The sequence below is a fragment of the Heterobasidion irregulare genome (genome assembly GCF_000320585.1).
Source record: "Heterobasidion irregulare TC 32-1 unplaced genomic scaffold scaffold_13, whole genome shotgun sequence".
Classification (NCBI taxonomy): domain Eukaryota; kingdom Fungi; phylum Basidiomycota; class Agaricomycetes; order Russulales; family Bondarzewiaceae; genus Heterobasidion; species Heterobasidion irregulare.
The window spans coordinates 521,472-536,514 of NW_009258209.1; the positions used below are offsets into that span (position 1 = coordinate 521,472).

At 53.4% G+C, this 15,043-nt stretch overlaps 5 protein-coding genes across 5 annotated transcripts; 1 reads left to right on the forward strand and 4 right to left on the reverse strand.

Annotated features, from left to right (window-relative positions):
• Positions 1-60: 60 nt before the first annotated feature.
• Positions 61-1,661, reverse strand: HETIRDRAFT_482016 (uncharacterized protein; the record flags this gene model as incomplete). The annotated part of the gene is made up of 5 exons (XM_009554436.1): positions 61-252; positions 356-739; positions 807-975; positions 1,040-1,326; positions 1,395-1,661. 5 exons carry the CDS (start codon positions 1,659-1,661, stop codon positions 127-129), a joined length of 1,233 nt encoding a protein of 410 aa, XP_009552731.1. The 3' UTR covers positions 61-126.
• Positions 1,662-3,088: 1,427 nt separating this feature from the next.
• On the reverse strand, positions 3,089-5,828 carry cyp17 (cytochrome P450 monooxygenase 17; the record flags this gene model as incomplete). Its single annotated transcript, XM_009554437.1, has 12 exons — positions 3,089-3,377; positions 3,449-3,592; positions 3,659-3,790; positions 3,855-3,871; positions 3,929-3,993; positions 4,069-4,258; positions 4,311-4,439; positions 4,497-4,612; positions 4,662-4,983; positions 5,055-5,073; positions 5,134-5,266; positions 5,639-5,828. The coding sequence occupies 12 exons, from the start codon at positions 5,826-5,828 to the stop codon at positions 3,302-3,304; spliced, it is 1,533 nt and encodes a 510-aa protein (XP_009552732.1). The 3' UTR covers positions 3,089-3,301.
• Positions 5,829-6,309: 481 nt separating this feature from the next.
• HETIRDRAFT_455951 (urea transporter) lies at positions 6,310-9,391 on the reverse strand (the record flags this gene model as incomplete). The annotated part of the gene is made up of 15 exons (XM_009554438.1): positions 6,310-6,369; positions 6,461-6,649; positions 6,711-6,971; positions 7,108-7,184; positions 7,288-7,471; positions 7,538-7,615; positions 7,703-7,744; positions 7,800-8,049; positions 8,128-8,436; positions 8,497-8,573; positions 8,627-8,714; positions 8,774-8,970; positions 9,046-9,215; positions 9,274-9,279; positions 9,343-9,391. 15 exons carry the CDS (start codon positions 9,389-9,391, stop codon positions 6,310-6,312), a joined length of 2,037 nt encoding a protein of 678 aa, XP_009552733.1.
• A 652-nt stretch (positions 9,392-10,043) lies between these two features.
• Positions 10,044-10,704, forward strand: HETIRDRAFT_437092 (uncharacterized protein). The gene is made up of 5 exons (XM_009554439.1): positions 10,044-10,079; positions 10,141-10,252; positions 10,376-10,439; positions 10,523-10,573; positions 10,625-10,704. Exons 1-3 carry the CDS (start codon positions 10,063-10,065, stop codon positions 10,433-10,435), a joined length of 189 nt encoding a protein of 62 aa, XP_009552734.1. The 5' UTR covers positions 10,044-10,062; the 3' UTR covers positions 10,436-10,439; positions 10,523-10,573; positions 10,625-10,704.
• A 771-nt stretch (positions 10,705-11,475) lies between these two features.
• Positions 11,476-12,278, reverse strand: HETIRDRAFT_246871 (uncharacterized protein; the record flags this gene model as incomplete). Its single annotated transcript, XM_009554440.2, has 2 exons — positions 11,476-12,042; positions 12,129-12,278. Coding segments are annotated over 2 exons (717 nt in total), but the record flags the coding sequence as incomplete, so codon positions are not given.
• Between the last annotated feature and the right edge of the window lie 2,765 nt (positions 12,279-15,043).

Below are 15,043 nucleotides of genomic sequence, written 5' to 3' on the forward strand. Positions count from 1 at the left end.
GGCTTGGTCGCTGGGGGGCATGTTGTAATCAGCCTGATATGGTCGAGGGTGCCAATGTCTGGAGCTCGAGGTGCGTATGAGATTAATGCGGGACAACAACGATAAACAGAAAAAACAAGCATAAAATCAAAAATCATATTCACGGCCCTCCATAAAGGAGTCCGTGACCAATCGAATGGTATGCAAATGCTCGTGTTCCAATAATGGCGAGGTTTTTGGGCTCGGCGGCACCAGCTGCAACCGAACATGATCCTACAAGTCGCATACTGTAAGCCAAAGGAAGGGATAGAGCGGCGCGGGTACTCGGAGGGGTGGCAAGGTTGTAAAGACTCGCCTTGATCATGAGTTTTCCTACACTGAATCCGACGTCGGTCACGTTTTTCTGGCACTTGATCTCGCCTTCCCAGTTCAGAGTCTGGTATCCATCGGCAGGCGGAACGAGCGTCGTGCTCGATGCCACATCCGGAGGAACCGGCCGCAGAGTGCCCTCGCCAATGACGAAGCTGCGAAATGCGTGATGGGATCCTACGACGGCTTCGATCTGGCGCATGAACGACACGGTGACAGTCGGTTGGGCAGAGTCGTCGAATGCCACTGCCGCTTTGGAGAGGCGGAACATGGACGGCGGGGGAGGCCTCGGATGCAGAAATGCATCGATGGATGCGGTCGGGGCGCAGAGCTGGAGGTAGAACGGCACCGTATCCGTGATTGAGTATATCCGGACCGCTGGAATAAAAAGCTGTCTTTCATTGTCAGCTACATGTGGATCGCATCGCCGCAAAGGAGAGGGGGGTGATCTCACATACCTGGCACTCGATAGGCTTCACTCCTGAATCCGCCCGCGACCGCATCGTCGACGACACTTGGTGCCACTCCTCCGGATGCGACCTGATCGTGGTCGAAAACGGAAATGGCGACGAAATGATGGGCCGGTGCGGCCTCGTACGGGGCTGGTAGGCAAACTGAACGCTCATACTGTCGACGAAGGATCTACGTGAATAAATATCAAAAAAGGCCACCGAAACAACGCGCTGCGTACCTCTTTCGCGGCTTCCACAACCCAGATCTCGTCACGTAGACGGTCAACGTATAGCAGCACTTGACATGGAGGTCACGGACACCTGGAAAGACCCCGGCGTATGTCGGCGGTAGTGGGCGTGCGCTACCGGCGTCTTGGTGCGACTGTGGAATCGCAACCTCGAACGGCAACATACTAGGGGCATGTGCGGACGAATTGGCTTGCTCCCAGATCGTAGACGATTTGCTGAGAAAAATTGAATCCTGGCTTGCTACGCCAGTAACGGTCAGGTCGAGAACACCCTGGAGCTGCGCAGTCATCGTATGAGACCGGATGGAACTGGGGAGAAGGGGGGGGGGGGGGGAAAGCCGCTCACTTTTACACTAACGCCAACGACATCTTCGGTGCTCTCCAAACCGATATCGCCACTGATGGTCGAGTTCCGACCGTACGAGGGAATTAACGCCCCATCTTCTTGACCTCGAAGGGCGAGCACAATACCGTTCTTGCTGGTTGTGAAGATTCCTGTCGGCCGCGAGCGACGAGTCCTGATGCTGGCGCGAGCGAGCTGAGTCTCGTCCGGATGTGGAACGGGCGAATAAGGAGGCGACTGAGGATACGCTGGAGGATTCGAGGACGACATTTCGAGAAGATTCTAAGAGAAAGGAAGAGGTGAAGTGCACGGAATCACGTATAAATATGAGGCCGGATTGAGCGCTCATGGTGATTCATCATCGGAAGTGCTGAAGCATAATTCTTATGATACAATGACCTGTGCTTGGAGTCAAACCGATTGAGGTATCTGGTAGCCATGATTGGTCTAGTCAGGCTTGCCTTTGACTGGCGCCAGCGCCGCATCACTGCCTTAAGAGATCGAGTCAGAACGCGGGATGACTCGACCGCAAGCTACATGCCCAAATGCACTGTACGCGAGGATGCGCGCGCCCGACATAATCTCGGTAGCGCCCCCCGCAGCGACATCTGCCGCGCTGTCGATCAGGGCCGACATATCCCAAGGCGACGCCTCATACTAAGACATACACGCGAAGGCGGTATGATCCAAAGCAGCCAAGGAGAGCGGAAGAGAGGCGTGTTCAGATGACCGTTTACCCTATGTCCGCTATGACTCCTCGTGTGATTGACCTGGACTCTGCCTAGGCCACATGTTCCTTGACTCACCTCCAAAATCTTCGATCTAGGTCATCTGCAAACCACGAACTTACAAGATATCAATTGCACCAGATTGCACCGCAGTTCAAACGAGCCCGCGCGTTCCTACGCAGCGCCCCACATCCATGTCCTTCCCGATGGCCAATTAATTGTCTTTCGCTGCGACCTTCGATGTTCGATGTTCAATATTCAAGTACAGTCGAACCAGACACACCCCTGAGTGCGGAGCTGGCCTGAAGGGCTCCAAAGGGCTTGATCATGTACCACGTTCGTCGCGCTTCGTCGCAGCAGATTGAATGGAATCACAAACCAGAATCGCACGAGGTAAGATGAGACCGTACCGCCGTAGGTCATCCACAGGTCGACTGACGCACCAGACAATAATATCCGCCAGTCAACGAGTCTGAAGAAGACTTTGTTGGACACGAGCGGCCATACACGCCTTGCGATAACAGGCAGTGTCCCCGCGGAGAACGACTGTCTCCTACTTGCGCCAAGTTGGAGCATCTGCGGCCTCTGGGAATAGCACAAGCAATCTTCTCGAGTCTTCTCAGCGGCTGAGCTGTGCGCTGTTCCTGAGGCCGGCCGCGTCCCGAGGAAGCAGCTGGAAGCAGGTTCAACTGTGACGCTCAGTAAAAACAGAAATTCAAGTGAACGTTATGCCTAGTTACGAAATTGGGCTTTTGTCATGTATCCGTCAAGAAAGCGGTGCAGAAGTTGTGTGAAAGTTGTGTCCAATTTTGGAAGTTTATCACTTTTGCATGACTCTCTGCGCCCGTATGCGACCGCGTCATTTCACCTCGGGCACAATCTGACTTACCTCTCACACCGACTCCGTTCACTAGACACTCCGAAGATATGACCACGACGCGGAGGCGCTACAAGACGCACACGCGCACACAGATAAACGAAGGTGACGCCGATGCATATAAATATTAGACAAAGATAATCTACAGAAAGCGAACATGGACGAACTACAAAGTGAACATAAAGTACAGCCCTAAGGCAAAAAACCGAGAGCGAAAGCAATACCATGATGCCACCGCCGACGCCACCACCACCACCACCTCCATTTAGTGTACACATCGCAAGGTAGCTTACAGATTATTCGACTTATGCTTCATGGAGGACAAGGATCCTCGCCTGCTCCGAGCGGGGCGTGATACTCAGCTTCAGCGTATTTGGAATCCTATACACGATTGGAAGGTGAGCACGCATATATTCAGTCACGCATTGCCTTCGTTAGCAAGCCGAACGCACCTGAACACCGAGTTATCAAATACGACCTCTGGCTCAATTGTCTGTCCGCGCTCATCAACGGCCTTTGAGATATCAAGGGTAGAAAGCATCGTCGCGAGCAGCAGCCACACTGAGGACTCGATCAGGTGTACGCCAGGGCATCGCCTACGACAGCCGACATAACACCACTGTCAAAGGCAAGCCCGCGTTGACAGGTAGAGCACAACGCACCTCCGTCCAAATCCGAATGCATAGTTCCTAGGGTCCCGTCTGCGCGCCGTGACATCATCGACCTTCTCGAGGAAACGCTCAGGGTAAAACTTCTCAGGATCAGGGTACAGTTTGGGATCCCGCAGCATTTTCCTGGACGAAATGAAAAATAGAGTTAAGAGCATCAACAGTCATAGTGACAGATTCTTAAGCTTACCAGACGTTCCCAAATACCTGGGACAGATCATAAGTATGTATGGTTCCCGAAGTCTCTATGATCAAAAAGCTTACAAGAGTGCCCTTAGGAATGAACATGCCATCAAATACATCATCCTCCATCAATCGATGGGGGAGGCCTAGAAGGACATACAAGACAGTCGACATCATTCAGTTTCTTGGAGCAATAAATGCCTGGAACATGAGACGCCTACCCAATGGCACGGGGCAGCCCCACCGCAAGCATTCTGCCCAGATGGCTTCGATGAAGGGCAAATTTGGGCGATCCTCAAATGTAGGCAAGCGAGAGGTTCCAACAACGCTGTCCAGCTCCTTCTGAGCCTTGCGCATGGATTCCGGGTTCTGTATCATTGCCAGTAAGAAGTGAGTGACGACGGTCAGTGTCTAAAAATTGCCGTCAGTTCAGAGTATAGACTTCTAATAGAAGGGTGCTGACAGTGTCAATGCTAGAAGCATACATCGAGTTGGCCGTCCACTTGATATCGAATTCCTCAAGTTCGGTGGCGAGTTTACCGTCTTCTTCAAGGAGCGTCGAACAAAACGAAGGGACCGCTGTGCCGGCTCTCTGTACGGAAAGCTCTGACATCAGTTCCGGAGAGTCCCCACAAACACGAAAACGTACGATATTGTCCTTCAATGCATTGTAGGGCATATCCACAGACTCTTCGATGACCCGCTTCCACATCGCCGCCTTGCGCTTGAAGCCTGCGCCAGGGAACCAATCCGGCAGATGCTTCACTGAATACCGCGTCAGCCTGGACACGCCGAAACACGGGCATAAACTTACGAGCCGGAACGATGTCTACCGGCCACAAGCCTCCCCCGGAGCAGATCTCATTCGCCAGCAAGTCGGTGGCGTACTCGGACTTGACGAGGTACTTGTCATTGTTGGAGCGCACCTCGAGTCCGTAGACCACGAGCAGCGTCATGCCGCCCGCGTATCTCTTGACGTTGCTGACGTAGTCTGGGTCTGCGAGGGTCCGGCGGAGGAATTGGAGAGTCTCGGTCTGGATGAGGGGGTGGTATTGCTTGATGTTATTGACGCCTAGAGCACGGGACATCAGACGTCGCTGTCGGCGTGCCTCGTCGCCGTAGCGAGTGAATGCAACCTGGGAGTCGCCCAGATAGAAGCCAGATCAGTTGAGAGGACCTCTCCGAAAGAGTTGCACGGTGTGCATACCATGTGCTCTGCACCGCATCTAGAGGCACATCTGCATGAGAAGACGGACGGAGAAGAAGGGAAAGGAAGGGGCGCTTACAGCTCGCTAACCATAACGAGCGCAGGCTTGTCCGAGTAGATTGCGCCTCGACGTTCCATTAACTCGGCGACTGCCTCCGGTGAGTTGAGGAAAACGATGCCCTGTCCGAATATATGCAAGTACACGACGTCGCCTGGAATCGGAACCAGACATCAATTAATCGAACTGTTCGCATCCGGCACAAAACTTGAGGATCGAGGAGACAGACGGACAGGTGGACTGATCCCGCCGTGCATCTCCGTGCCCTATCAATCACGGATGCACGGAGGCGCCCCATCACCTGCCGCGTGCACGACCGTTGGGGAACCGCGACTGCTCGATATGGGGCTAGATGAGCGCCTCTCTCGAGCACGATCTCGCTTTGCACGACGCATCGATCTGGCCGCCGGACATCCACTGTCGCAGATCCCTGTCATCCGTCTTCTGACGACGCCACCCTTCGGCAGCCTCTCAGAAGCCCTCAAAGTGAAACGCGCCAGGGGGAAACCTCGTCTCTCGTACGCACCGAACACCTTCGCCCACTCCGCAGCGGTCAGCCAGAACTCCTTTGCCTTCAGATCAGTGATGTTTCCCAAGAGCGGCCACGGCTTGGGTCCAGGAGGGAGCGGCAGGGACGATCCAGCCGTCTTTGACCTCCGCCAGAAGAAAAGAGCGACGAAGAGGACGGCGAGCCCGCCGTACGTAGTAAACGTCATCTCAGAATCGAAAATAATTCAGCGAGAACGAAAGGGGGCGAAGGGGGAGAGGGGGGGGCAATGAGCGAGGGAAAGCGTTGGTTGATTGTTTATAAGGGGGGAAGGGGGGGCTCGTTCGGGCAAGAAGGACCTCCTCGCTGGCGATATCGAGCGCCTGCAAGTTCCAGAAGCACACGCCAATCATGATTCATGTAAAAACACGCCTGGCACAGCGGAGACTCGGCCGGGAGTATAAAGGCAAGTGTCGTACTCGCGAAGTTCGAACCCACTCGCACGGGCTTCCAGCCTTCAAGCGCTTCAGGGGGTGGCGAGCGACCCCGGAGCCATCCCACGTGCGCTGCATAATCCGCTCCTACTAAGTTGGAATTACGGGTCCATCGACGAACGTCAACGAGACAAGTACACAAGCGTGATAGGTACATCTGGACCCGATTCCTTCTGTCAATACGTCTTTTTTCGGCCACCCGCGCACCTCGGGTCGTCACGCCTGCGCCACCGTTGCAGGTGGCACGTACTTCCCGCTTCCCTTCGCAAATATATCCTGAAGAATGCGCGCAGCAAAGCCCGCATTGAAAACGCGAGGCGTGAGCAAGACACCGCCGACGCGCATCTGATGAAGATGCGCCACTGACCTTCACGATTCCCCGCATGATCAGCCGGAGCGCCTCCCTGCTCTCCCAAAGCGGGTATAGCACGACCGAGAACGCGGAGCAGAAGCACCAGAGGATGCCGATGACCACCCACGCCGTCAGCCCGCGCACGCCGTACACAGTATGCGCGAAGAACAGCGGCAGCGGGATGACAATCAGCATGACGACCAGCTGCACCGGGCGCCCATGTCAGGCAAACGGACTACATGCAGAGGCGCGAAATAAAACTTACGAGGATGATAGACGACCACGCCGCGAACCGGAATGCCTTCTGGAGTGCGACAGGGTCCAGGTCTCCGTCGGCCTGCACGAACGGCTCCTCGTTCCTTACGGACTGCACGTCCGCGTCGCCAGCGCGCGACGGGCGCTTCTCGCTCTCGCTGTCTTTGTCATCCTTTACGACCTCGGCATCCGCTTTCTCCCCGGCCAGGCGCGGCTCGGCGCTGGGCGCATTGAGGGCGCGGGTGGCCTCGAAGTCGAAATTTTCAGGCCACTTGACGACCACACAACAATGACAGATTACAGGCGGGGAGATAGACAGGCAGCATCAGCGAGCGATGAATCGAAGCCGCGCGGATTTGGTATAAGCAAGTGCGTGTGTGGGTGCTGATAAACCGCAGAGAACTTACGATGTATGAGGTCGCGGTCGCGATGATACCACCGACCCCGATCGAGGCCAGGTTGCCTGCAAGCATCTCGTAGTCGCCTGTACAACCCAGTATACCACAAAATCCCACAGTCAGCGAACGTCTGCGCTCCAAGCGCTTGAAAGCGTAAAAGTGCCGCTGGCACCGCAGCCGCTCACGTACCGCCGGATGTCGTCACATTAATCGTCCCGCCGTTCAGCGTGCTCGTCGTGACCAGCCACGCTATGATCCCTGCACAAAACCCGACGACCGCGCCGCCGATGCAGCCCCATTTGTTTGCTTTGGACCAGGTGATGCACAGCGCGATGGGCACGACTGCGGAGCCGAGGATGACGCCCATAAATGTCTGTTGCATGTGTCAAGGAAAAACAAATGAGCACTGCGGAGAGCTCGAGGGCTGAAACACACGCACGTAGAGCCAGCCCATGGACACCCCGATATAGAAAAAAATGAGGCCTGCGACGCCCATGCACAGCGCGAAGAAGGCGACCTAAGTAGGAAGTGATGATGAAATTGGCTGTCAGATATCAAATGGTGAAAAGGTAGACCCGAAGAGACTTGCCATCGCGTGAGACACCTTCAAAACCTGCGCCTCCGTCGCATGCGGGTTGAAGTACCTCTTTCGAAAAACCCATCCAGTCAGTGACGACCCTGAAGCGTCGACTTGGACTCACCTTGTAGACATCGTACGTCAGAATCGACGACACGGCGATGAGCTCGGCAGATGCGGCCGACGTGACAGCGAGGAAAAGGAGGACGAGCAGGGCCGCGGCGCCCGATTTTCCGAGGAGCGCAGAGGCCGCGGCGGCGGCTGGGAGGCCCGCAGACACGTCTGCGGCCGTGAGCGTTTCCATGTCAGGGTCGCCTCGAAGCGCGACAGCAGCAAGCCCGAGCGTCGTGGCGGACGCAAAAGGAATCGCGAACCTTTCACCGAAATCAAAAGACCGTCAAGACCGTGATCAGCGTCGGAAGCGGAAGAGTCGAGCGAACGATAGAACGCACCATGCGAGCCCACCCAGCAGATACGCCTTGACGCAGCTCGCGGGCTTGCTCGCGATGGCGCGCTGCCAGTACGCCTGGTCCTGGAATACAGTCGCGAAGTTGCCGATGATGTTGATCACGCCGAAGATCAGCCCATTCTTCGAGCGCATCGTCATGTACGACCCGTGCGCGTTGCCGGGGACCGGGGTCGCCGCAGCAGCAGCCTCCAGAAGCTCGTGCATGCGTGCGGGCGATCCGATCTTGGGCGAGGTCGCATACACGGTGAAGATGAAGGTGAGGATGATGGCGAAGAGGACGGTCGTGTGGGTGCTGTGGGCATTTGTGAGGTGACGTCAGTGAGCAATCATGGTTGAGAAAGTGCCAACGCACTAGTCGCAAAGAAGTGTTGCACGCATGCCGCCTACAACGACGTAGATTGCGACCCCGAGAGGAATAAGGAAGCAGGCCTGGACGATATTTGTTGGACGATGTGTAGGTGACAAGACATATGTACACTTACAGCAATAGTATGCATCCCCGTCAAGTCCGTGACCGTTGCTGATCCACCCAGGATGAGCATAGACGACACGATGATGTTCGTAGCGAGTCTGGTAGCCCAACAAGCTTTCAGTTTCAGCATGACGCTCACTCGACTTTGTTCACGCACCCGAAAAACATGAAGACGAGATGAGCGAATGAGCCCCAGCGCGCGCCGACGATCTCGAGCCACGTGTGCGCGTAGGGCGCATTCAGCTTCAATTTGGCCGCCAGCTGCGCGAACAGGAGAACTTGCACCGTCGCACCTGCGCCGTACCACCACGGCCCCGAAATCCCATATTTATACGCGACGGCACTCGACTGCAACTACACGTCGCGTCGCGCACACACGCACATCAGATACAGAGTAGGGGAACTTTACAGTGATGTAACGAGACGCACGAGAGTGGCCGCCCACGTCCACGCGGAGACGATGCCGGCCGCGATGAGGCCTGGCTTGACGCTCCTCGACGCACTGCTGAACTCCTCTGAGCTTTTCGGCGAGAACGAGGTGTAACGCGTCTGGACCGCGGTGAGCACGATCATGAACGCGCTGAAGAACAAGCCGATCCCTGTCTTGCGCGGTCAGCTCCCCGCCCCGGCGTCTCCCAAAAACTGCTTAGAACGCACCGACGACTGTCATCCGTCCACGAACCCGGTAAGGATGATATTACAAGGCTGAATAAGCAGACGACGCACCGACGCCATAGCCTGCCCCCTGTGGGAGAACGGTTGCACTGGACGACATGGTGATACTTTTGCTGGAGGTTCAACGAGTCGAGGGAGACGGATGAGCGCGCATCGACGATTTTATCAACATTCTGAAACAGGATAATCGGTGGCTACGATTGGACGAGGCGCAAGGCTTATCTATGCGGGGTCGATATTCGCTAAAAAGTTAGATTCTGATGCTGCCAACTATTTCCACCTTATCGGCGAGCCTTGGAAGACGATAAGAGCATGGGATTGATATTGAAAATTCAGATAGATAGGACCTGGAATTGAAGTGCTCACAAATGACAACGCCTCGAGCTACGTAGCGAGGCCTGGATTCTGGAACCGGAGATCGTCGAGGTATCTGAAGATGCAGAAATCCCTCCTTGTGTCGATGCCGGTGGTGCTGATATCAGGGTAGTATAGACCATGACGCGGGGGTAGCAGCAGGGAGGTGGGGGACTAGCTTGGCTGGGGAGGGTTGTGAAAGTCAGGTACGGGCGGCCAACATAGGTTGTCGGCCGACTGCAACCGACGGGCTACAGCTGTTTTCGGGGGCAGCTTTGGCAGTCGCGGCATTGTCGCGGCTGTCACGCCCACTGTCTCTTGGGAGTCTGCCGCCGTTTTCGATCGTCAGCTGCGCCAGCCTATCTGCACCTACCTGCACCTACATCCATGAATATATAGCAGAATATCACAGTCAACATGGTAGTGTGTAGAAGGTGAGTGTACTTAGGCATCCCAAAGTCTCGAACGTCCTCGTGCTGAGCATCATGATTAAAGGCGAATGCAATTCCTGTCCGAGTATCTGAGGATCGTCTTCATGCAAGCGTCATGTTGTCATATCAACGGCGCGTCTTTTCGATTCATATTATGTGTTCCCGTCGACCGAGAGGTGCGTCCATTCCTTTCGACATGTTGTCTCATGATATGGTATCATACAACTCCGATCTCCGTACGTTCATTCTTGTCTCATTGTCAGAGCCCGTCTGACCGACTGCAGCTGTGGCGCACCTAGAATGACAACCAGCGTCAAGGGGATTCTTCGTGGCGCCGGCATTTGGCGCTGAAGTGCTGAAGCCGTAAGTGTGGATGCAATGCTGCGTCGACCCTTGAAGCTCAATTTTGGTGACCTCACAACCGTTGCACTCCGTTCAATCTACAGACCAGTGCGTGGACCCTCGTGGACCTCACGCGCACTATGGAGAAACTCGCGGCAAGCCCACATTCAATTTTCCATTGAAATTTAAGCTCATACATCGGATAGCCTCATCCATCGCGCCTCATGGGTTATCATAGGCTTGTCACGAGTTTACCTATGCTCCGCAACGCATTTGCGTCCATCACAAAAGCCGGTTGTCTCTTGTTAGCGCATACTCTACCGGGTGACTTTGAAGTACTTTCGGTTGCACGGTCCCGTTGCACGCTTCACACAGGAAACACAGCTCAGAACTGTTGACGTACTTGAGCCTGTCAGGCTCGGCGTTGCAATGTCAACAAAGCGGGGTCTGTTCATGGTCTCCGAGTCTCTCTTGTTGACACCACTCGTCGGCGCATTCGGTCAGGTCCGCCGTGCTCCCTCAAAACCCTGAATCATCAGACCAATAGTGGTCCACAAATATTTGCAAGGCTTGAAGCCCATGAGGTAAGACAGTCGACAGTGTTGCACGAGGTGCAGACTCTATCAGCAGCGCCTATAAGTAGACGAGTGGAGGCAGAAATATACACTACAAATACAAGGGCACGTTCCAAATCCATCAAATAGGTGTTCCCATTACTGATAGCAAATGACGAATCTATTATGTACTTACCTCCAACTCCCGATCGACGAACTCTCGAAGCAGAGCTTCTACAAATTTCGTTCTGCGCACCGTGTTTCATGGTCACGACGGCCATCATTCCACAAATAAGCTAAGTAGTCTATGCCGTACTCACCTCACACCTCTGACATTGATAATGGTATCGTTCGTCCCGAGTGTATTGTATTAGTAGAAAAACAGTTCATAGCAGCACAGTTGGCATCGATCGTAAACATCTCGTACAAGGAGCATCGCTAGGTTCATGAATCCAGAATTCATCAGTACACTACGCGGTGCGAGGTACACACATCCTCCCTGACTAGAACACCCAGGGAACCAGCGCAAATTTGACTCTCTTGGCGTACTCTTCCCAGGCGGGTCCGAACGTCTTCCGCAGCTCCCCATCCTCGACGCGAACCCTCTTCATCGTGCTGTATACTGCGAACCCGCATTTAACGACCCAGAACCCCGCGAACCACCACGCAAGAACATCAGCTGTGCTCCCCCATCCCAGCATCCCGCACTCTCTCGCCCACGACCCCCGCGCGCCGAGCATGACGGTCACGCCGACGAGCGTGAGATGCAGCCCCGTATAGCTCGGGTGCCGGATCCATGCATAAGGGCCGGAGACGACGAGCTGGTGCTTCGGCATGATGCTCACTTCGAAGGTGAAGAGCCGGCCAAGAGTAACGTAACACCACTTGCGGAGCAGCGCGCCGGCAACACAGCTGGCGACTGCCACGACGAAGAGTGTGCCGGGGATCGTGAGGGCTGTCGGTGATGACGGCGCGCGCCGGCATAGGGAGACGGCCGCGGCAGATGTAGGTGCGTACACTGTGCATAGCGTCATGACGGCATCAATGATGGCCAGCACCCAGGTGAGGCTCTGGTTGCAGCATCTCGCAGTCAGAAGAACATCCTCGGGAGCATGGGGCCCGTACGCACTTTGGTAAGGAAGCTAATGTACCGCACAACGCGATTGAATAAACTAGGTCCCGTCTGTTGTTTTGGTGGCACTGGAGGCTGTGGTGGAGATAGCGATGCGTCGACAGATGCTGCTGCAATGAGCAAGAGACCGATCTTCAGCCAAGGAGTAGTCGTTGAAATCATGGCGGTCGTGGATGTGCTAGAAAGACTGGCAGGCTGAGAGTTGGCGGCCAGGTCGAAGCAAGGCTCTGTCTTATATAACTGAGAGCTTGGAACACCGAAAATACGGTGATACGAAATTGGTATGTACGACATCGTTTAATCGTTTCTGGAAGCGTGCGGTAACCTATCGCGTAAACTCTCAGTTTGCTATGTGTGAACGGCATTCAACGGCTCGTGCTCTCGCACCGAAAATGTCAAGTCAGATAGATTTTTACTCTATATTTACATCGCAAAACATGGCCCAAGACTCGGATTGTCAAGGATATGGCTCGAAATCGGGCAATATTTCGACAACTCTCCAAGCAAATCTCCAGGATCCACAAGAGCCCACAACGCCTCCAAGTGGACCCGGCCGCGTTGGCAAGTCCTTCTAAATTTTGATGTCAGGCCTTATGAATCTTGATTACCGAAATCTACTAGTTCGTTTGCGGTCCCTTGGATCCCAGGAGGTCCCAGGCAAGCGACGTCCTGGCTGGTCTTGTGGTAATTACAAATGAGAACCTGCTGCTTCTTGTCTCCTTTCTACAAGATCTGTCACAAGAACGCACACAATTGAGCAAATGGGTCTACGATCGCATCACAGGTATCAACGATGGACACATGAAACACTGTGTGCCTTCGGTCTAGCACTCGGACATCTCCAGAGAGCGAGAGTATTTTGAGCAGTCGCCCATGACTCATACCACGAGAACTGGATGAAATCTTACCAGATGGTGACAGGAGGTGACAGGTCGGGGTGTTTCGATCAGTGAAATAACTGTTAGGTGACCGGTGATACGTGACGTGAGTGGATGATCAATGCTTCCATTTTCTGACCAACGCTCACAGCTCACAGCGCTCATAGCGATGCGAAGATATGCTTAGAACTGTCGATAGAAAGTTGTGCCATTGACGCTGAAAGAAACATTGCAATGGACACTGACTATTGACATCCACGAGTATTCGCTACTGGACTCATGTTAGGAAACTCTTCACATGTCATTGGAATACTGAGCCATTCAGATGCTCCGCAGACTTATAATAGCTACTTGGTACTTATCAGCTCTGCCATCGAGAGTAACGGGCCCCGCATTAATTTGGATGGTAATCACACTATCGATTTCGGCCCTGCTACTCCACTATTGTCTTCTGTTTAGGTCAGCATTTGGAGACCAACCCCACGCTATCTCGCTCCAATCGCATCGGGAAGTAATCAGAGAAGGGTAGTATCGTTGCACCAGAGTTGCAAACGGGATGGGAGGTTCAAAACCGAGCTCCTCGCAGCATTTTTTGACGGCGCCTTTCGAAAAAATTCACAGTTGTTCATTTAAGTACCCTTCAAGTATGCTAGTTTTTTTAAGAACAGAAACTGGGTGCAGCAGTGAGGAAGCAATGGATAATGGTTTTTAGAACAGAGTTCTCTCAAAGATGCTCAAGATCCCTCAGATCCTTGAGTTCAATTGCAAAAAAATAGGATATTGAAGATAACCAGGTACTACCAAAGACATATGGAGCATTCGATTTGACTTTGAAGACTCCAATGCTCTTCAGCGAATTGTTTTTGACGGGCAGTGTTCGATGGCAGGCAGAGTGACAAGGAGCCTCGGGCCGCGTGATGCTTGGTCATCTTTTTGAAACGCCACTTCGCAAGTCGCCCCGCAACCAGAGTTCAAATTTGAATGTGACGATGTGTGACCCGATCGTCGGAAAGATTTGCAACTCTCAAGTTTTGCTCGTTTTCGGACTCTCCTTCTCAAGCATTTTACAATAATTCTGTCCATGGACGAAAAAATACGAAAAAATAACAGGACATATTTTAAGATGTTTTCGCAAGTGAAATAAAAATTTTGAGCAAACAAAAGTATAATCCACAATGCCATGAAGAAATCTTTTTTTTGCAACTCCAGTGCAATAATAGTACATGTGTGCAAGCTATAATAAAAGAGGTCTGGTGGTGCAGGAGTTTTCCTTCCTAAGCACAAATGTGTAATGGGTGTAAAAGATTCTTCTGTGCACCAGTACAACCAAGTTTCATCAGATGGTCTGTCTTGATATTATAGATGCCTATTCTATCACTTTAGCTATAAATGCATGTGTTAAGCCGGCTAGGCTTAGTCGCGTGCACGTGATGCACTGAGAAGGGTTCCCTGGGCTGAAGCTTATTAGTTCCACGATTGACTCAAGACTTACTGAGTCCTTGACGAGGTGATAGACAGTAGAGGGCGTCGAGAGCGTTGAGACGAATCTCTTGCTTCGTCAGACTTCGTATGGTTCTTTAGATCTGACAGAGATCGCGAAGCGTGAGCTGGGAAGGCAGCCAGACGCCGGGCGCAGTGCTGAGATCAAGATGTATACAAAGTGAACGAGCTGAGGCTTCTGAGAAGCTCAGCTCCCCTATATATAGTACAGGACTATTTAGGGTGGGACGGACATATGGTCCGTGCTTCGAAACACTAAGTACTATCAACGATCGACATCAGTAAGCCGCAGTCATTGTTCGTACTCCGCGGCTCTTGGATGTAGCCAGGTATAGTAAGTAAATCCAATGTCTGTCCGCATCAATCAGAAATGAGGCACTGATCGTGATCTGCAATGGAAGGGAACCCGATCACGATCGAATCAGAAACCGAAGAGGAAGCATAGTATCGTAAGCGTTCATGCGTTAGCATGTGAATGATGATCAATCCGGAACCAAGGCGAAAGCGTTCATGCGTAAGCATGTAAATGATAAACAGTCTGAGTCCGAGCCGAAAGCGTTC